Below are 22,712 nucleotides of genomic sequence, written 5' to 3' on the forward strand. Positions count from 1 at the left end.
CTATAGGTGAGATTTAGAGACAACGAATCTTCTGAGGGCAGTAAGGGTCTCTGGGGCTCTTTTTGAACATAACTATTGCTAACAGGTCAGCTGACAAATGGACAGTCAGATCTGTGAGAGGGGAAAAAATAAGCATACTATTTCTAAAAAGGAAAAATAGAACTGGAATGTGAAAAAAACAATACAGGCAGACACATTTAGAGAGATCATGACCAAGAATGTAGTTTTCATGAAATTACGTAAGTCCTCTTTTGTCTCCTGTAAAATCTACTCTTGGTATATATACCAATCCTTACATTGGAATCATTAACTATAATATGTCAGGTGATCCTTTATGTTAAAGAACAGTAATGCAGAAACAGAACTCAATTTACTCCTTGCACTGCAAGGACAATTGCTGCTGAAATAATTTCAAAACCAGGCCTGAATTTGGCAAAACTGTCATTCAAAATGACACATTTATAAAGATAATCCACATTTTACATATTTGCTTCTTTTGCCTTCATTGAACTATGAAAAAACCCACAGTGCATCTTAACTAGACTAGTTTTTAATTGTCCATTTCAAAATTCAAGTAATAAGGGTCAGGGAAAGAATGTAAGTAGTAAAAAAAACAAAAACCAAAAATTTAAAAAAAAAAAAAAAAAAAAAGGAAAATGTTTTCTTCAACTGTAAAAAAAAAAAAGACACCACAAAAAAAAAATGTGTGACATCTTGGTTTGTACTGAATTTATGGTAAACACCAAAGCTAATTCGGACATGCTTTAAGAATGAAATTAATTTTTTGATTCTTAAATATCACTCAAGAATGTGACAGTCAGCTGCATCTCATGACAGGACAACTAGCAGTAATAAAGGCACAGAAAACAGAAATTATCCTAACTGAAGGGAAAGCAAAATTCAAAGAATTTACCACATTCAACTCAAAGGATAATTTCTTATATTGGATTTTAGAACACATCAAGACAGCGTAATATTATACAACTAGGGAAGCAAGTTTTAAATTACTCAAAAGTGTTGGTAGGGAGAACGATGCAGAAAACTACAGACCTTTGTTCTGGCCTCAATAATACACAGAAATTTAGGGGGGAAATAAACTTGAAAAAGAGAACAGATACAGATAAAGGAGCAAGAGAAAATGGAATGAAGTGCAACGTGCAAAACTGTTAGAAACTAGATTGTGCCAACCTAACCCATATCTTATCCAAGAACGGTAAAAATATTTCTAGACAAAGGAAATAAAACAGTTCTAGTCACACAAGTCTCCTGAATGTTATCTCAACAAATGAAATGTTTGAAATCTGCAAATCTTTTACTCAATCTGCTTCAAAGTAAAAAGCAGGGCAGGTCTAGCTCTGAGCAGAGGTCCAGTTCTCATATGCTTCCTCCACAGCTGAAAAACACCCACGGGCTTTCTGAGAGACACAGAGAACAGCAGGAAGCAGACAACATCCTGCAGCATAGACTGCGGAAACATCTACACAAGGTCCACTGTGAAACTACAGTTTTGGTTTAATGGATTAAACTCGTGTAATCTCTTGGAGTGACACTAAAATATTCGACACGCTGCAATTAGGGTATGCTATTAGATAAAGTGGGTAAATTAGAGAAGGAACTGGACTTGCATTGCGAGACCCAAAAAGAACATGTTTCAAGTCGGTCATTGGTGGACCTAATGTATTGTTGGGACCAATATTATTATTAGTTTCATTGAAGACCACAGTAGAAGACTTAGGAGGGTGCCAATGAAAATCCATCCATGAAACAAAAGTTATGAGGCACTGTGTAAAGGGAAGATTAAAATACTATGAAACAAAACTTAGTATCTTGCGGACCTGAACACTAGAAGGAGATCTCCCCTGGACATGCTCCAGCAGCGCAATGCCTTTCCTGTAGTGAGGGGCCCAAAACTGAACACAGTATTCAACGTGTGGCCTCACCAGCACCAAGTACAGGGGCACGATCACTTCCCTCCCCCCGCCGGCCACACTATTCCTTATACAAGCCAGGATGCTGTTGGCCTTCTTGGCCACCTCGGCACACTGCTGGCTCATATTCAGCCGGCTATCAACCAGTACCCCCAGGTCTTTTTCCGCCAGGCAGCTTTCCAGCCACTCTGCCCCAAGGCTGTAGCGCTGCATGTGGTTGTTGTGACCAAAGTGCAGGACCCAGCACTTGGCCTTATTGAACCTCATACAGTTGGCCTTGGCCCATAAATCCAGCCTGTCCAGGTCCCTCTGCAGAGCCCTCCTCCCCTCGGGCAGATCAACACTCCCACCCAATTTGGTGTCATCTGCAAACCTACCAAGGGTGCACTCAATCCCCTCATCCAGATCATTGATAAAGATATTAAACAAGACCAGCCCTAGAACTGAGCCCTGGGGGACACCACTTGTGACCGGCTGCCAACTGGATTTAACTCCATTCATCACAACTCTCTGGGCTCGGCCATCCAGCCATTTTTTTACCCAGCAAAGAGTACACCTGTCTAAGCCATGAGCCACCAGCTTCTCTAGGAGAATGCTGTGGGAGACTGTGTCAAAGGCTTTGCTGAAGTCCAGGCAGACAACATCCAAAGCCTTTCCCTCATCTACCAGGCGGGTCACCTGGTCATAGAAGGGGAAATGGTCTGAAGTTGTGCCAAGGGAGGTTTAGGTTAGACATTAGGAAAAATTTCTCCACAGAAAGGGTTGTCAGGCACCGGAACAGGCTGCCCAGGGAAGTGGTCAAGTCCCCATCCCTGCAGGTATTTAAAAGATGGGTAGACGAGGTGCTTAGGGACATGGTTTAGTGGCGGGATGGCAGGGTTAGGTTAACGGTTGGACTTGATGATCTTAAAGGTCTTTTCCAACCTAATCGATTTTATGATTCTATGACATGAAATTAATAGCAGATAAAAAGTCTGCATATATGAGGACTAATTAAAAAAAATGTGCTACAAATTAGAAGCTCATCAGCTGGAAATAACAAAAGGATCCTAGTATCTTGGATCCCTCACCAAGACGACAAAGGGCAAATGTGATTCTGTAACACATCAACCCTGATACAGTCAGTACGGACAAGGAAGTACTAATGCCACTCTCTGACAGTCGGGTAGGACGTAAACTGGAATAAATCCCAGCTAACTTCCATCTAAGAGAGACACTTAAAAAAAGCTGCTCACATAACCAAGGGAATAGAAAGCAAATTTGCTGAGAGGAGATTTAAAAACCTCAACTTGTTTTGTCTGGCAAAATTAACACAGACAGGATATATGACTGGCATTCACAAATACCTCAAGGGAAGCATCAGGAGGGAAAATAATTATTTAAAATAAAGGACAATGCTGGCAGAAGAACAAATGAGTATTAAATGGCCATGAATAAATATACAAGTTAAGTTTCTAACGATCAAAGCAGCAAGATTCTTGAGAAGTTTTACTTGGGAAGGTGGCATTCACGGAGTCTTCCCGCAGAAATAGGGGGAAAAAGCAAATTGTTTTTAAGATGTGACTCAATCAGTTTGTAAAAGTAACAGCATAACAAGCTTGTTTATGAAAAGAACTGAGTCAGTGCACCAGCAGGACCCTTACTACTGTGTGCTCCTGTGATTTTGTGGCATGTTGATCCACATGGAAATTCCAACCCTTTCTTAAACACATGCAGTTCAACTGGAGCTGAACCATTGCTGGTTAAGAATTATATAAAGAGTAGCAACCAGTAATTTCCAAATCTCACCCTTGATGTCATCAATCAGACTAAAACTGTATGCAAGCAGATTCCAAAATGCACACCAGACAAGGATGGAAAAATTTCTACAACTTCCATTCAGAAGTTCCAGGCACTCAGCAATCACCCTTAAAAACTTGCTTGCATTTCACCCCTTTTTAAACAAAACTGAAGTCTGCAGTGTGTTTCTGAAAGGATGAACAGGTGGCTCACACGTTCTTAAAACACAAAAACCTCCAAAAGAATTCTAGTTTCACTTGACTTGAGAAAAGAGGAGCAGGATCTTAAATGTATCCTAAGATAACCCCATTATGGTCAGCTCAAGGAGGTAATCTGCAAATTCCAGAGCAAGCACCATAACTGGACTTTGGGAAGAGAGTGTACACACTACTGAAAGGCTCCAAACTTGCCAGGTTTCAGAGTTTCGCATCCATAAAGAAGTAACTGACAGAGAAACCAACCTGAAGAAACTTGTCCATAAACGCAGAGAATCCAAGAGTCTGCTGAGCATTCAAATAGACAAAATTCAAACAGATTTGCGACAACTGATAAAACAATTTTCGTCATTTTAAAACAATTCTTGGAGTCTGTTCTTTCTTATTTCTCAGGGAAAGCAGTTAAGCTACATTTTTATTAAGGAAAAAGACTTTAAAATGGACGAGAAAATGGTGTACTCAAACAAGTTCAGCTTCACTCAGCTTTCTCATTTGGAAGCTGAGAGAGCACAGCTTGCATAAACCAAGCATTTGGGCTGGTCCACCAGGCCTAAAGGGTATCAATGGTTCAGTGTTTGGTCGTTGGCTGGTAACCAGTGGAATACTCCACAGATCAATTCTGGGGCCTCCACATCCCTCAATATTTTTATCAACAACTTGCTTGATGAGATAGAAAGCACCCTCTGCAGATCTGAGGACAAAACTGAATTAGGTGGAGTGGATGAAAGACCAAACAGTATAAGTTCAGTCTAGACAGACCTTGAGAAACTTGAGGCTTGGGCCAACAGAAACCTCATGCAGTTCAACAAGGAGAAACACAGTATTTCGCACCTGGGCTGAATAACCCTGAGCATCAGCACAGGCTGAAAACCAACTGGCTCAGTAACAGCCTCATGGGGAAAAACCTGGGGGTTAGAGTGGATGCCAAGCTTGGTATGAGCCAATAGCACGTCCTCACTGCAAACAGGGCAAACCACATACTGGACTATGTTAATTAGGATGAATGCAGCAGCAGATCCAGGAAAGTTATTACCCTCCTCTGCTTGCCACATGAGGCTGTACATGGAATCATAGAATCATAGAATCATAGAATGTTTTGGGTTGGAAGGGACCCCTAGAGGTCATCTAGTCCAACCCCCCTGCAGGAGCAGGGACACGGCTAACTAGATCAGGTTGCTCAGAGCCCCAAACAACCTGGCCCTGAATCCTCCATCCAGTTGGGGTTGCCAGGTTCAGAAGAGATTAGAAGAAACAGGAGAGGTGCCAGCAAACAGCTGCTCAGACGGTCAGGGCCTAGAGTACATGCCCTATGAGAAGAAGCTGAAGGAGCCAGGTTTGTTCCATTTGACAAAGAGGAAGTCTAGGGAAGTTCCAACAGCAGCCTACAACTATTTGAAAGAATCAAAGATCAGAGCGTTAAACTTCTTGTAGTAGTTGCAGACAGCATAGAAAGGACCAACGGCCACAAATCATAGCTTGGGACTTTTAAATTGGGCAACAGGAAAAAAGGGGAATGAAGCACTGGGACATGTGACTTGGAGTGGTTGTTAATCTCCATCCTTGGAGGTTTTTAACTCATCCAAAGCCACTGCTGACCTGATCTAGTGTTCCTACCAGTCAATACTTTGAATGGGAATCAAGGAAACAGGATCAAGAAATCCCTTTACAGTTTCTGTGATTCCACTTAGCTACTTCTCACTCCAGCACCATGGTTTTAACATTGTCTTCTTACAAAATCAGTGTTTTTCTTGTCTTCCTGTATTTGTTGGCCATCACCAGCTACTGCAATTACAGTAAACAATAACTCCTGCTAAGAACAACAAAATTCTTGAGATTTACACAGTTTTTAGTAAGTTAGTAACTTAGTCTTCAGTTCAGCACAAAGTATTATTTCTACCAACAATGTACACTAGTATTTAAAATACTAGCTTGATGTGAAATAAAATAACCACTTAAAATTCTGTTTAATTCAGAAATATTATCTATTTATGAAAGCTCTTGATTAGCAGTCCCTCTGGATGACAACCAGAGTATCATCACCATTCTTACTAAGAGACAGAGACAATAGCAACAGGCAAGCTCCTGTAGAGATAAAGATTTATATATAAATTTTAAGAGTTCATTTCAAATAATTTTGTTCTAAAGAACATACCTAAGAGTTAAATTCCTGAAATCACATCCTGTCTCAGGACTTCTGACAAGTGGCCTTCAAACAAATATTTCACATGCATAAGAGAATTTTAGCGCTCTCACAGAAGACAAAATGGCCATGTAATTTTGGGGGGAGGCTTGAAAGGCCACAACGAAGCCTGGAGAAAACAACTGTAAAAAAACTGGTGCAATACATCAGCTAATAAGCTCAAAAGTAAGGATATAAAAGATTATTGCATACTTGCTTTTCTAGACCTAACATGATACAGGACCCCTCTTCAGTGATAAGAAGGGTCAACTTTTCTATAACCACATCAAGTTAGTTACAAAAAACAATTCAGATTTAATTTTTACCACACATTAAATGAAAAACACTATGAAGGGGAAAGAAAAATCATTATAAAGATGTGGGGTTTGCACCTTCAATAAAGATGTGGTGACTTTGCACCTTCAATAAATCTAACATTTGTTTTGTTAGGAGTTAGAAAATACTTAAATCCCAGAACAGTAAGCAAAATAGTTTTAAGTTCACTGACTTGAAAAAACATTCCTTTATGCTACATAGCCCTAAAATAAATACTTAAAAGAAACTAAAAATATGCCACTATATCTTGGTTTTCATTTTCCTTCAGATAGAAGTGCTAGAATAAACATTCTTACCAGTTTACGTTGCTGTGTTTTTATGAGGTTAATAACCGAACTGTCAATCAAGGCCTGTATAAATACAGTAGTTAAATACCTTCTGCTTTAGAAGCACTTTTATTTACAAGAGAGCTAGCCAAGATTTCCAAAGGACTGCATGGTCTGGTTTGCTTTGATCTCTTTTAAATACAAGTTTCTTTATACCTCTTGTTTTGCTATTTATTATACCCTTTGTGTAATCAGGTACGGAAAGAGCACCTGCACAGAACAAATACTTCAGGAAAGTGTGACTTAGAGGAATAATTATGCAACACACAGTTCACTAAAATAACCTGTGAAGTCCTCTTCCAGGAGCGCTTTTGTTGCTATACTAGCAAGAGAAGTAAGTGCACAATGGGCTCAGAATAAAAATAGGGGAACATCACTTATCCCAACATCACGGATACAACCTGGTACCTATATCAAAACATTAATCGACACTCAACACAAACATGTCTGCATATATGCATGTATATAAAACTATATACAAAGCATAGTTTAAAATATGTATTTTACATATATAAAATAATTATTTTTAAGTTTAGAAAGTTTAACTGTATATATGTATGAGTGTGCACATGTGTATGTACATACATATGTATGTATACACACACATATAAATAAAATTACAAGATATGTATATATCCCTAGAAAGTCTCCAAGAACCTCAGCCACTGCCTGTAGAACTATTATCTTTAATCCCTTGCCACAAATTTAGCATTGTGAATTTTACCTCCAAACAACCCACACATTTTCTCTCTGTCTGGGAGTAACTGCTTTTTACTTAATATGGTGTAGTTAATGAATAAGGGATGTGTCTATTATGGATGGAACAAAACAGAATAATCATATCAATTGATAATAATGAAAACTTTTATCGCTACAGCAGAAACTAAATTATCTACTCATGTAGTTAGGTTTACAGTAATTTTTGTTTCATTGAATGCATTTTATTCACTCGGTAGAAACAAACATTAACATTATGCCCCTAATTTATTTCAAAGAAATGAATGGACTGAAGTTACCTCAGGCCAGCACATATATTTTTAGGATGTTTCACCTTGGTAAAACTTCCATTCAGTTCACTTTACTGTGTTCATCTTCCTATTTTCCGGCTCTGACTTACAACCTGATGTTACAAAGATCCTCCCTGTTCAGGAGAGCACAGACACACATTTGCACACCAGTGCTTTAAGCATGTGTTTAGGCCCAAAGATTTGACTGGGATTAATGTGGGTTAATGTTTTGTGTTTTCTGACTCTGTATATACAAGATAAAATCTTGAAGTAAAAATGGTTCTGTAGATTTTAGGTGTTTCAGGTAGATACACACATCGTGTTCCTAAAATCAGCAGAAGTCACATAGACACAGAACATCTTCAACCTCAAGGATAACAGTCCGTATTTTCTGCCACAGGAGATTTTAGGTAGTTTTAGATTAGACTTGTAAAACACACAAAATAACTGAAGTAGTGATACAGAGGGAAACATTTCTTTAGGAGCTTGCTTTCAATTTGTGTCTGTTTCTGCACAGAACTTTCATAAATTTTACCTTCAGTTTACAAGTTAATAGTGCCTTATGATCATTATTCCTATTATACAGGCACTTAGAAATAGGAAGCCTGTTCATTATTATAGATTATCAATTATGTTTAAACAAGCATATTGTTATTGAACAACTAATCAGTAAAAGCCATAATGGTTATCTGAGTCAGCCTGAACTTTTGCATGTTTTCTTGAGACAGTTCTGAGATTAAGCCCTCTAAATCTGTCAAAGTCAATAATTAAAAAAAAAAAAAAAAAAAAAAAAAAAAGAGCCAGAGCTTTAAAAACAAAAAAGTTGAGCAAAGTAAATGTGGCCTATTTTTGGCAGGCGGAAGGCTGAGGGATTTCGTTTCAACAAAAACAACGCCCTCACAAGACCATGTACTGCACCAAATCCTTAATAACTACTTCGCAAGCATTCACTGGAGCAACTAAGGTGGCATGGAGGGAACAGGCTGCAAAACGTAGCAGAGAAGGAGCTAGAGGAAAAGGACCAGAGGCACTTAAAATGGCTCAGTCGTCTCGTGAAACCTCACTGTCACTGACCCAGTATTTCAACTGAAAAGCTGCAACAGACCAAGGTTGCCAGAGAAAATCCACTAGGGAGTCACTAACGAGATCCAAGATAAAGCAATCCCAACCCTTCCCTCTGCAGCAAGTGGTCCAAGAGGTACAGAGCCCAGAGGCCAGTTTTGTGAATCAAGCCATTCTTGCGTTTCCCTGCTGGAGCCGGTGCAAGAGGCTCAGCGCTCTGCTGCTTCACCGCTGCCCTTCCTGCAGCCCCATCGCTGCAGTCTGCATCTGCTCCCGCGTAGCCATACCTCGGCTGGCAAGCAGGACTTCTGCCAGTGGTGTGTCTCCAAGTCAGCACTGCGCGTTTACGGGCTACAGTCAATCTGAGTATCGCCTCCAGTGAAACTCTCCTACGGGCAATCCGATTTTACGACACTGATGCACCATTACAGCCTGACCACATTAGTGCCACCAAAGTTTCTTTCAGCTTAACCCAAAATACTGCTGGCCCCTCTTCTCTGGACAACACAGACCCACCTCAGAAGTCCTATCAGAGCCCAGTATGATGCACTGCAAACGCCTAACAAAGTTGCTGTTAGGACTGACAAAACATCAATGATGCAAGACAGATTTTTCAGCTGTTAAGTCAGAAGTATTGGAAGTGTTAGCCTGCCTGATGTGGAACGATCAACAGGAATCGTCTAGTTATGATATATCTTATGTACTTCAAGCTACAACTCTAGAGTGGCTTAGTGAAAAGGAAAATAATACCAGATTAATTTAATTTAGGGATAATATTAGGAAAAGAGAAGCTTGCATTAGAACATTCAATTTGCGACATTTTTCTCTAACTCTTCACAGTGTAAAATACAATTATTTATGGCCTTAAAAACCTTCATATTCATACAAAACCTTACTGTTAAAGTACATATCAATTTAGCAGAAAAAAAATCAACTTAGTGTTTTTAACAGTGAATTTGGTTTTACTCAGTGACCTTCAAGTGTGCAAGCAACCACTTACTGAGAAGTGCTGAACACTCAACTTGCAATAAAAACAGAGCAAGCAGAGGGCAGTCATGCATGTTGACTGTCTCAGAGCCAACAGTGCATCTTCAAAACCTGTTCATATCTAGATAGTTTTCATCTTATTATAATTAGAAAGATAAGTTCCTCCTTTCCAAGTGCTTGAAGTTATTGACAGTCATCAACATTTACTGACAGCTATCAGTGAAAATAAAGACTTAAAGAAGTACTATGTAGATGGCAATTGAAGTTGTTCCTTTCTTTTCAAATGTATCTAAACCAACATCGAGAACATGGCAGCATTCATACTCAACTTTGCAACATTTAAATTCCAACTCAAAAAATTCCATTTTCAGATAAACCAGGACGATCTTTTTTTTTTATTACTCTAAAGACTAAAGCTTGTCCTAAAGCCAAATGACAAATTGCCTCAAAGGCAATTTCTGATCACACTCATCCTTTAAAAGAAAACAAGAGCCAAAAATACCAGGTATTTGATGAGAAGAGTCTTGTCTAGTAACAAGCTATATCAGCTTTAATTAGCATTGGACTACAGACCAAAAAGGTCTCTGATATACGTGTGTGTGTGTGTGTGTGTGTATGTATAGCACTAATCTACAGATCGCTGGTTTGTACTCCAATATTTTATGTATATATGAATATACAGACAATATATAGACACACACAAGTGTGTGTGTGTGTGTAATAATTTAGGTGAAAGTATCACTATTGCTACTGTAACTCATTCCTCTCTGATGAAAAATGTAATTAATTTCAAAATTAATTTCCGTTAACTTTATATGTAAGTTATTTTGACTTTCACGTACAGATCTGCGTTAAATATCATAATATATATTCAAATCTATTTTTAGAATCTCATCTCAAGACATCCTAATTTTTCATGTGAAGAATACCAGGGGCTACAATCAACTAGAGCAAACATTTACTTTAGATGATTTGCAATCTGTAGCAACACTAAAAGGAACAAAAATACCCTTGAAAAACACCAGAATTATTAAGCATATGCTACACCCCAGTGTCTTGAAAAGTGCTAAAATAAAAAGACTCATCAATATTTAATGAAAACAGGATATGATTGCGTCTCCTCTAGAGTATGATGCAGAGCAGCCCCTTCAAGTTTCCAGCGAACGCTTAAGAGTGAGTTTTGGCATCAGCCCAGAGTTCTGCTCAAGAAATCCCTCTCCTTCACTGCCCCAGTTGCACCAATACAGCTGCTGATGTAAACACGTTGCAGATGACCCACACCAGAGCCCCACTGACAACTGAACCAGCACAGCAGAGCAGTGGGAGCCATAATGTGTAGTTAGTAATTTCTTCAACTCATCTCTCCTCATATTGCAAACCAAGTTTTCAGGGAACGGACCCTTCTCTAGCATAATCTAGTATTGCCTTGTCCTCAGATTGAGACAGACATTTCTGGCTGACCTTCCCAATGCCCTTTCAATGACCACAAAGCCCAGCTCAACGTGCTTTCTTGCCTCTGCTCTCCAGCAGGGATGGCCACCGCAGATGTAATTTCAAATGTCTGTCAGCAGAGTTAGGCATCCCCTCACTGTCATGGAGTGAGGGGACCCTTTCACACAGTTGTTCTACTGCAAACACCCAAAATGACACAGGAATGCTGGGGGCAGGGGGGAAGCAGCAAAAAGCCGCAGAAAACAAAACAGAACTCCAAACCCATCATTCTTTTACATATGCCTGGGAAAAAAACCAAATTAAATCAGGTTACTGATCAGACATAGATTATAGTTCATTCATTCAATCCAATGCTTCGCAACTGATCAAGACCATCAAATAGTGGACCACCACTGTGTTATGGGGTGTAAACATCCCAGCTATATGGCAATTATAGTGTACAAAATTAACATAAATAGGGAATGGAACTTAACATCAGCAGACTGAAACACGACAGCCCTATAATTTTTGCATAAAGGATGCTATATGTGAATTTTTAGTGGCGATAAGAGAAAAAAAGGAAACATAACACAAAGTGCATTAAGAAACACGGCAGTGAAGTTAAGTTGCCAGTACTGTTCCAACAAAGCTTTCTTCTGGAAGCTTACAAACACTCTCCACCACCCTAATTTTATCAGTTTCTTAAGAACCCTTCTTGAGAAAACAAGCAGAAAGTCCATCGTTTTTTAGAGATGTCCAGCACAGCCCAGCAATAAGGTAACTCCCTGCTGGCACAGAAGAGAGAGATTTAAACCCATAACCTAAAATCAGGCAAATCACAAACCTATGCAAGGTCCAAATGGCAGCATCGGAGCCCTGGTCTCTGTCTCTGTCCACAGCCAGACTGCCCCTTAATGGAAATAGAACACCCTGCAGGCAACAGACCAGGCAGCTCAAACCCAGTTGACTTTCACACAAGCTCCCGTAGGTGCAAGCCGCTACAATGCCAGTGCTTTTGAAGTAAACTGCCAGATTCAAAAGTGGGGGGAAAAATTGCTTTGTTTTAAAACATGAATTCTGTTCCTGCAAAACACTAAAAAGTTCAGAGTTCCCGAAGAGAAGTGTCCAAGCGCAGCTGCACCCCAGGGATGTGGCTGCAGGGAGCCGTGCAGCAACGGTGACACCTTGTGGTGCCAAACCAGTGAACCACAGACCTCTTCCCAAACACAACCTGCCCTAAACCCACCGGTGGGGTTCAGAGGAAGCAGCTTCACAAACAAAATAGCCAAAAACCTCTACATCATTCTCTGTAAACCAATATCTCTTGTACAGACAGGAGTCAGAAACTTGAAATTGAATCTGTGCCTGTTTTCATACCTCCTGTCTTTCACTGACCTGTCTTTAGAAGCATTTTCCCATTCCCTGTTTCATGGTATTGACAACTACATGTGGGGAAACAGTAGAACTGGCTACGTACAATGTTTAATGCAAAATTGCTAAGTGAACAGAGGAATAAAAAAGAAGCCAGCCCATTTTTAACATATCTTGGTCAAAATGACTACAAAGAAATTACTGTAAACAAAAAGCTTCAGAGAAGCAAGTCAACAGTGCCAGTTATATAAAAATTATCAGTTATTAATTAATTCAATTCAACTATATAGAAGTTTGCTTTCATAGAAACATTGAATACCAGGTTGGAAGGGACCTCAGGGATCACCTGGTCCAACCTTCCTAGGCAAGAGCAGAGTCTAGACAAGATGGCCCAGCACTCTGTCCAGCTGAGCCTTAAAAGTGTCCAGTGTACTTTCCTTTATTCTAGTATCTCCCACCCCCAACAGATGCTCAAATGCATTACTTTCTGCAACTTCACAAATAACAAATCTCAGATTACATATCTCACACTGCATGTATTTGAGCATGCCTTCCCGCTGCAGTAGTGTGAAGTTTTTCTCTAGGACACAAGCTTAAAAAAGCTGAGGTACATTACATATCTCTTTCAATAAGTGCTTGATATCAAAATTAAAAAAAAACCCAAACAACCAAACAACTTTAAATGCTGTTACCAAAACAAAGAGAAAAGGCAAGCAATGAGAAACACTTTTTATTGTTCTACTTGGTTTCAGGGGTTATGGGAGTTAACTCCAGGTCTAGGCGATACGTGGTCTGGGTTTATGACAAAGTAGGGATAATTTCATGCAGTAGGGGAGATGACATTTCAGATCTGGTTTGGGGGAAGAGTTATTTTCTAAGGGAACTCTCCCTCCAATCTCCCACCTTCTCCTTACATTCATACATGCATAGGAACTAATTTTTGAAAGTGACACCTGAAATTAATTATTTCAAACAGCTAAAATGGCACCTATCTATCATTCAAAAGATGAAAGACTAGTACTGTCCCAGGACATTTAGTTTCTCATAACGTGCGTGAAAATTACATTACCTACATAGATCAACACTAAGGAACCACTGTATAATGAGTAAAAAAAAAAAAGACTGGAATTTTTGAAAGTAAATTGTTAACAATTGCCTTCTTTCAGAAATTGCATACCTTGTCCGTGATTTGAAAATCCACTAGGAATTTCTGAAATGGTTACCATAATATCCATAGTGTGACCACTCTATGGCCCCGCAGACTCACCCAGGAGTATTTGTTAATGAGTTTATTCTGCGTCCAGGGTTATTTTCACATCCCTACTAGAGCAGGAACCTCAGCTACAGAGCACAGGGCATGGGCATGCTTCATTTGCTGCAGAAGCTAAAGGAAGGGGCTGAAGGCCAAAGAAAACACAGGGCTGCTTGTGCACTAACTGGAGGGCGCAGAGAAACAGGAATACTCAGGACTGGGGAGTTTAAGAGTCAGAGGAGAATTGGTCTTACTTAAGAAAGTGAAATAGTAGAGGATCTGGAGCAGGACTGCAGAGTGCAAAGGCAGAATCCATTTGATTTGCAGCTTCATAAGCTGTAATTTTTGGAGCTTGCAGGAAAGAGACATGGAAGAGGGACAGAGTGTTCTAGAGTAAGAAGACTAAAGGGAAAAACCTCAAATTAGTAGGGGTGAGATTACCCCCAGGCCTGCTCTAGAGGTAAGGGAACACACTTGTGACCACTGCTCCTCTTCTCCTTCAACCCGCTCTCTTCGCTGTCAAAAGCAGTAGGGCTAGTTTGCGACCACAAGAAAGACTGGGCATTTGGAAAAGCCACTGGTACCAAAACCTCTCAGCAACATTCCCCTTCCATGAAATTGCACGTGAGCACAAATTAACTCTCAGTGCTTAACAGCAGATATTTTTGGCCCTACCACTTATTTCTTGGCAGCGCCATTTAAGCAAAGCTACATGTTTTTGTAACATTGGGATTCAAATACATCCAGAAAGCAAGCAACGTTTTCAAATTGTTGTTGGCTAAGGTCATGTTTTGCAAACTTACTATTGGTACCAAGTGAAGCTTACCTATTTTTGGGGGAATTTTCATCTTTCCCTCTTTTAACCCCAAAAATTCTTGTAATCAGAGCACTAAAAAGAAGCGTAGATGAATTTCTTACCTAAATGAAAAAGAAAAGAATATGAACTATGTTTTAAAAATCCCTTTGAAATGAAATTTTTTCACATACAGCCACTCACTTTTTAAATACAGCCACTCACATACAGTCGAAAAGAACAGCTGAGTGAAGAACAGAGCATGCCTACTGTTCAGAGGACAGCACATGGAAACTATTAATTCAGCCCATCTTTCCTCTTAATCAAGATGGCACTAACAGAAAGTTCAGATTTTTTGGATATGTCCACCTTTAATATGAGGGATACATGCAGATTTCTAGTGGTTCAAAGCATTCACCCTTATGAATGGCAGATTGTGAAATGTTCTACCTTAATATGCCACATGAAATACTACCTCTTCTCGAGAAGCAAAGTAGAAGTGAGAATGAATGTAAATGGACTCCCTACTAGCTAGGTGCACTGACTCAAAATCAACAGCCAGATATATTTTTATCTATAAGGTAATCTTTGTCCCTACTTTTTGTCAATATCAGAGCTTCACATTACAGAAAAATGTAACAAAACCAAAAAAACATGACCAAAACTATGACATTTTTTGCACATCTACAATATTCTTTATTGTACCTAAAATATTACACCATGTAACATTCCAGAAATTGTGGTACTGCCATTTAGAAACATGACCGAAGCTTCACTGAACAGCACCACTTTATATCCTGTTAAATTAGAGAGACAGAATTAAGATTTAACTTACTGCCCAGACAGGTGACATAAAACCTAGAATCGCTGCTTGTATTCCATCTGCAACGTAAGGCATGATGTTTTCACCTAAACGTGTATCCCTAAACAGTGCCCGGAGGATATTTAAAGCATGAACCTGTGGGGGTAGAAGAAATTAAGAAAAATATATATCCATTGGAAAATACCTTAAATTTATGTATGTTAATTACAGCAGTGAACACGCGAAACAAAAATAATTCATGCGCACATTTACATCACTTTATTTCCATATTAAATAAAAGAATACTGCTATTAAAAAATATATTAAAATGGCTCAGCAGTAAACACTGTTAAAAGCAATTACAGTTTAAAAATATATTCCTCTAAAAAGTACAGTCCAAGCACCGCAAGCAAAGGCCAGCATTCTTTATTCCTTAGCTTATCAAGGCTGTAAAAATAACTTTTGAAGTTTAGAATCATCTTTTCCAACATTCTTGACATGCTGAAGATACTGTGAGAAAAAAAATAAACTACAACTCACAGGAGGACAATATTAAGCTAAAATTGACAGCCAGGCTTGCTTCACCATATGGAGCATTTTCTGATATTTCTCTACTCTCTGGAGGGGAAGGTGGTAATCTGTGTAGCTTCACAGACTTTGACAAGGCTACATAAATTTGTACCAGCAGAAGATCTGGCAGAGCCATTAGAACACAGTTCTACATATTGTCAACAAATTACAGCTTGCATTTACAAACAGCAAGACAAAGTATTTGATAACAACATTTTGAAGATAAGGATCTTGACTTTGAAAGAAAATATTTATGCATTCCAAATGTATATATTTAAGTTTTAGAAGTTACTAAGCATGCATAAAATCATTTTTCATGTAGTATTTTACTGTGTACAATATGATTGATGCAACTCATTTATTTACTCTAAAGGTAAACACATGCTTGCTTGTTAATTTCCTTGTAAAAAGGAAATGAATCATCTATTTGTTTAGAAATGTACTACAGGTAGTAAACTGATCATAAATCCAAAATTAATATGACTGCATTTGCTGTACTAGAAAAAAAAAACATAAGAAATTATGCCCAATCCATTTTTTAGTATCTTAGGCATTTGCAAATTCCAGTGACTTCATAACCTCTGCACATGCAAACACATCTAAAAATCTAGCTATAGATAACAATAAACAAAATATCCTTTTTAAAAAAAAAAAAACCACACAAATTTCCTTAACTGTTTGAAGTAATGCAAGCACTTGTTTGACATTTGTCTTCTGATGAGAGGCTGTATTTTACCTGTGGAATTACACTTGATGGTTCATTCAAAGGTGCAGCCAAAGATATCAATTCTTTCATTGTCATTTTCAGCAAATCTGTGTTGCTCTTCTTTGGTTCTGAAGCTAACAAAGCCTACAGAAAGTTAAAACAAAAAAAGAAAGAAGAAAAAAAAATCAGGTGTTTCTAGCCATTTTTCTTTACTACCAGTTCTGTTCCAGGTTCCTGTATTTCCTGTATTACAGCCTAGCTTCTGAACATACACAAGGACTAAAGAAAGATTTACAAAAATAAGTTTCAGTTTTAACTCTTAGTTTTGTTCAAAGCATCTTAGCATTCAATGTTTCAGTAAGAAAACTTTGCTCATGCACTATCCATCTGCCTAAGAAAATCTGCTTGTGTGTAACACAGTAATTTATCACACACCAAAAAAAAAAAAAATCATAGTATTTATTACAGAGGAAGTATCTGCCACATTATACATACTTACATTTCCTAGCATGGACTTTTTTTAGTTTAGTAACATACATATTTAAGATGACACGGGCTGGCCAAAGAATAAATCCCAGTTTGCAAAACAGGATAAAACAAGCAGCACATTTTTAAAAGGAGAGAAGAGATGCATTCATCTCCAAATAGTAGTTCAATGGGTAGGACATCCAGCTGAGATAAAAATACTCTAATTTAGTTCTCTAAAATTCTGGACTGGAGTTAAAACAGTCTTTCTCTCTCTGTCTAGTAGCTCTTGTTGAATTTGTCCAACTTAGTACAAATGTATAATCATAAATCACTTATTTCTAATAAAAAATTATTATCCATTTGTGTTTTGGGGCCCAGAGTCTGTTCAGCATCAGTTCAAACAAGGTATTTAATAGTACTTTACATCACAGAACAACCACCAAATGGATCAACTGAAAGCCAAATCAAGTATAGAGGTTAGGCAGAAACCGAGAAGTAGTCACTGATAAACTATCAGTACCTTTAACGATGGGAGAAAGAGAGGGAAGGGAAAAATGTATTTGTGAAGTATTAAACAGAGGGGAATGAACTGAAGACTAAAATTTCATACCCTAAAAATATTAAAGCTTTAACTAGTATTTTCTCACCATTCACTCACCCACTAATTGGAACGGCACCTTTGTACTATTAGGTAATAATATTTCTATTTTAAATAGGTAATTTAAAATGCTCATAACTTTAAAAATTGCATATTATCATTAAAACAGATGTGTTTTAGTTAAACAAAATAAACGTCACAGGAAGCAGATGGCAAAGAGACCACACTGAACCTCGATTTTATGCATTAATAAAATAACCTTATTACAGTACTGGTAGAATATGCATTACAACTTGTATTTTTATTATCTAAATGCAACATGCTATTTAAGGCTTAATTCATTTTACTGAGTGCTACGGGCACGTTCAGAACTATTGCCAGAGAACACTATCCTTTCTCTTTACAATAAAATTACAATTCAAAAACAGATTATTTCAAACTAATCCCAGTGTCCATTTCAAACCTCCTCATTAACTGACCAGATTAACTTCCTACTCTTCCAGAGCTGTCAGAATAGGAGCACATGACCCATTTATCCAAACAGCTATGGCACAGCGCAAGCTTTGCCACATGGACAAAAGTAGGCCAACTGCAGACTACACACATTTTCTGCAGTGGAATGCCGTTGGTCCACCTAGTCCTTACCTTAGACAGTGTTAACTTTTTACATGAAAAATTGAGTCAAACATGTTTGGTTTTTTCACAGTCTCAGTATTAACGCTAGCTAATGCCCACTGGATTCAAACTCTCTGTTGTGGATGGGGAAACCAGAAGACATGAAATCACCAAACTCATTTTGCAGACAACTTACAGATATAAAGGGAAGAGATCTTTAACTGCTGAAATTGAAAAGGAAAAATGTCTCTAAAACCAATGCCCTACTTTTAATCTCTGCTGCCTAGCACACACGCATCTAGTGAAGCCAGGAGCAGGCTGTGACTGACAGAAGAGAGGTCAGAAAGAAGCAGGCTGCCTCAACTTTCTCAGGGCAAACTCAGCATGGAAAACAAGCAAGATGAATTATTCTGGCAGGGAGAGCTTGCTCCCAGCAGTCCCTCAGATTCTTGGAACGTGCTCGAGACTACTTCAGCAAGTGGTGAAAGTTACAAATTGTGTAGTTAATCTTGGACTCCTGTCTTAGAAAAATGGTTGAAAATTAAAATTATGGAGGTTAATTTAGGGGAAAGCAATCATGGCTGCTTTAAGGAGCAAAGGAATGGAAACAGGTTAAGTGTAATCTGCAGGACGAACTCTGCAGTGACTGACCCCACAAGGATGCAGAGGAGCTGCTGCATGCTACTGCGAGGCACTCAGTAGGAAGTGATACTTCAAGCAGAGACCAAACACTGCCAGCCAGCTGATCAGCCATCAGTTTTTGAACTTGGTGGAAGCCAGAGGCTGGGATGTGTGGAGCTGATGGTAACATGGGGAGCAGGAAGACTGCATGAGCATGGCCCCATGCTCATGGATATAAGTCTTCAGTCACCTACTCATTCATTGCACTCAAAACTGTCAGTCAACACCAGTCAGTATGACTATTACTTGATCCTGCTTTATTACTGTTGAGTGGTCTTCCCAAGTTCTTTGTAGTATTTTCTAGGCCACCATTTTGCAACTCTATGACGGTCTGTTCATATTTTACCACCCCTCCACCTCACATGGAAGAAGCAGAGAGTTACACGGTTAACAGAGCCTTACTTGATCTGTGAATAATTTATGAATTTGCCAGGATTATTACAGTGGCCACACAGAACCTAAGCTCAGTTTTTTTAAATGCTATTTGAATGTACCTCAAGCCAAAAATCTCAAGAGTCAACAGAACTGCAGCGCTTAACAGTGCCAAATATGGTTTAACTACATGCAGCTTCTTGGTTGCACAAAGGCAATCAAAGTCTGTATAAAAAAAAAAAAAATCCTGTTTGACCAAAAGGGGTTGAAGTAAGAAAAATACATACATACATAAGTGTACTCACCAGAAAGGATGTTAAAAAAAACCAAACAAAAGTCAGAGGTAATAACATTAGTTGGTACCTGTATGTAGAATGGAATTCCTGCACTACGTCTGGTTGCACATAGTGTAGATGAAGGATCACAAGATTTGATTTCTTCTAACACACACCTTAGCCACTGCTCTGGCATCTTGCGCAGACTCTCACTGTTACATCTGCATGAAACAAATACATAAGAATCATGAAACAAATACCTAAGAAACTAGGAGAGAGTCAAAGAAAACATTTAGTGACCTTAAGAAATACTTCTTGCTACACCTGAACATCTCCAAGCATATATGCACATTTTTTTAATAAGTAAGACAGAAATCAAAAAAGGAATTGTACATTTTTCCAATGGTACAAATTATATTAACCCTACTTATTAAGCGCCACTAGGAAAAGACATTTCACTGAACAGAGAACAGGATTCTGTGCTTCAGCACTGCAAATGTTCTCTTCTGCCAAGGACTATTATCCTGTTCTGGAGAAAAAAACAAAGACATATGCGTATCAGTCACTGTGTAGGAAGTGACACTTCACAAATTCGTATTTTTGTTGTCACACAGTAGCTGATGAGTGACCCTTACATTAACTAACACATACAATTATGTTTATAACCATACAAAACAAAACTGAAGCACCTTGCAGTAAGTACACATTATGTAAATATTCCTGCAAACCTCGGAGCAGGAGAAGGAATGAAAAACAAGACATACTGCTCTTTTTAAAACACTACATCAGTTAAACTTTTGGTAAAGCACCTAAATTGCTCTCCTATCATCAAATACTCCTCCTCTGCAGTTATAAAACTCAGCATTGCCTGAAAGCAAGGACTTCCAAGGACAAGGAGAACTCAAGTCTACTTCAATTGCTGGTGCTGATCAGTTCAATATGTGCAAGACCAGCTCATTAGTCTTATGTCAATGTTCCAAAGGGATCATTCATTGTTAAGAAAATTTCTATTAACGGGATGGCGTTATTAAAACCCATCACACTGGTTTGACACGTGATTCAAAATAGAAAAAAGAATTAATCTCTCTGAGCAATACAACTGCAATTATCTCAACCATGCAGGATTTGCCTTACCTAAAAATATAAACTGTAATTAAATTCATGATTAAGTAGTGAGACTTTACAGTAAGACTACAATCAAGTTTTCTACCTAGGTGACTGAAATAAAGAATTTAAAATAAAAGCTAAAAGGCAGCAGGTACTGATGTGAAAGCCAAAATCTTATGGAAGGTCTGCATCTACTCTCTCCTTTTTACCCTCCTATTATTAAAGCAAGAATTTAGGTAGGCTAAAAACCTGATACTGAACCACAAATGAGGCTTTACTCTGTAGTGAAACTCTACTGTTTTCCTCCTTTTACAAAAAAGGACAGAAAATTAGTAATGCAGAAAACAGAGGTCACAGGAAGTGCCAGACAGGTCAGCAGAAGACACATCAGACTTCTTACTCTTCAGTAATTCCCTTAGTATTTCCACCACAGGTTTCCTACGCTCCTGCTAGGCCTTCTCCCCACTTTTTAAGGGCTGCACCTCTTCAAAACAGTGGCTAGCATGTGAACCATCAGTCCAGAATGCAAGAGAAACACAGCTTCACAAGGGATATGTCTCCTCATACCACAGCGTAAAAGAAAAGCACTCCTGCCCCAAGCCTGTGACAGAAGCAATCAAATTAATCTGGAAACTAATGGTGAGCTCCCTTTTCTTTGACTTTTCCCTTTCTGTTGCTGATTATTAGCTTCCCCTGCTTACTTTCAAGGACATGTTCCTTTGCTTGCTTTTCAGTACACAAGGAGGATGCAATTCTAGGGTTGAGACCGCACAAAATTTCTCATGGATCTCCTCCATGGGTCTCTGCAGCTAAACGCTACTTCACAGTTCTCTTCATCCACGTCAACACATAACTGCAAAGGCTACTACTTCTGATCATGTCTGTGGCTGGTCTTACCTCCCTAGCTAAGCAGAATTTAAATGTCTCAGTTTAGTCAAGCAAAGAACAGCGCTCACCTCTTTTCAGTATGTTATCTTAGTATTAAAGCAAACAACCCACAAGACATACTCACATTTGCTCTGGTGCAGAAGAACACAAAGTAAAGCATTAAGGAAATATTTAAAAGTTGCTACGTAGCGTACTGACTATTTTATTTTTAAGTAAACTGAGGGTTTTTTCCCCTTTCAGTAGTAGTAGAAAGAGAAGAAATACACTGAAATCCAATAAACTTTAGGCTCCCTTAAAATTGTATTGCTTTGATCTTGCCACAGTAATTCTATCTTGTTCAGTCACCCACCAAGGCACTTTTTTTTTTTTTAAAGGTGAAAGAGTTATTGCTTTAACGTTACAAACACTGAGACTATTGACTTTGCAACGGAGATGACTACTCCCTTAAATTTGGCAGCTCCATCTTCTTATGGTCTGGCAAGAAGAATATTGTCTTAAGAAGCAGGTGGCCCTAAATTTTAAGAATAATGAAGCTTTACAATGTAAAAATGGTGGTCTCAAGCTCCAATGTCATTTTCCAGAATGAAATAAATTATTTTTACCAGATCAAACAAATATAACAAAGTAACTTGATACACAAATTACTTAAGATGCAGTACAATAAGTATTTTTCCACAAATTTCTGTCTTTCTGTCTGCCGGTTATAACAATTTCATACATGCCCCAAACCCTTTCTGTGGTCAGTATCAATGAGTACAAAAAGCCTGCAATCCAAAGTTAAAGCTAAACCCTTCTCCCTAACTCATATGGCTGTATTTTCTCCTATCCAAAATTAATGGTGTGTTAAGAACAAAGGGTCAATCTTGGATTTGGCCTTCCTGGATGTCAGTGGTTTGTGGCATAAACTTCACATGACCAGAAGCATTTTCTACATGGGTATATCCAGAATTCAGTGTTTCCCATC

General features: G+C 38.6%; 1 protein-coding gene across 3 annotated transcripts in view; it reads right to left on the bottom strand.

Annotated features, from left to right (window-relative positions):
• The window catches only part of THADA (THADA armadillo repeat containing), a 160,445-nt gene that overhangs the window by 109,892 nt on the left and 27,841 nt on the right, over positions 1-22,712 (bottom strand). For all 3 annotated transcript variants that reach the window (XM_035897022.1, XM_009641571.2, XM_035897021.1), the window contains 4 exons: positions 19,842-19,974; positions 16,775-16,888; positions 15,502-15,624; positions 14,700-14,791 (listed from right to left, as the gene is read on the bottom strand). In XM_035897022.1, the coding sequence (XP_035752915.1) occupies positions 14,700-14,791; positions 15,502-15,624; positions 16,775-16,888; positions 19,842-19,974 (462 nt within the window). The remainder of the gene's footprint in view (positions 1-14,699; positions 14,792-15,501; positions 15,625-16,774; positions 16,889-19,841; positions 19,975-22,712) is intronic.

Source organism: Egretta garzetta, unplaced genomic scaffold (genome assembly GCF_000687185.1).
Source record: "Egretta garzetta isolate BGI_Z169 unplaced genomic scaffold, ASM68718v1 scaffold166, whole genome shotgun sequence".
Classification (NCBI taxonomy): Eukaryota; Metazoa; Chordata; class Aves; order Pelecaniformes; family Ardeidae; genus Egretta; species Egretta garzetta.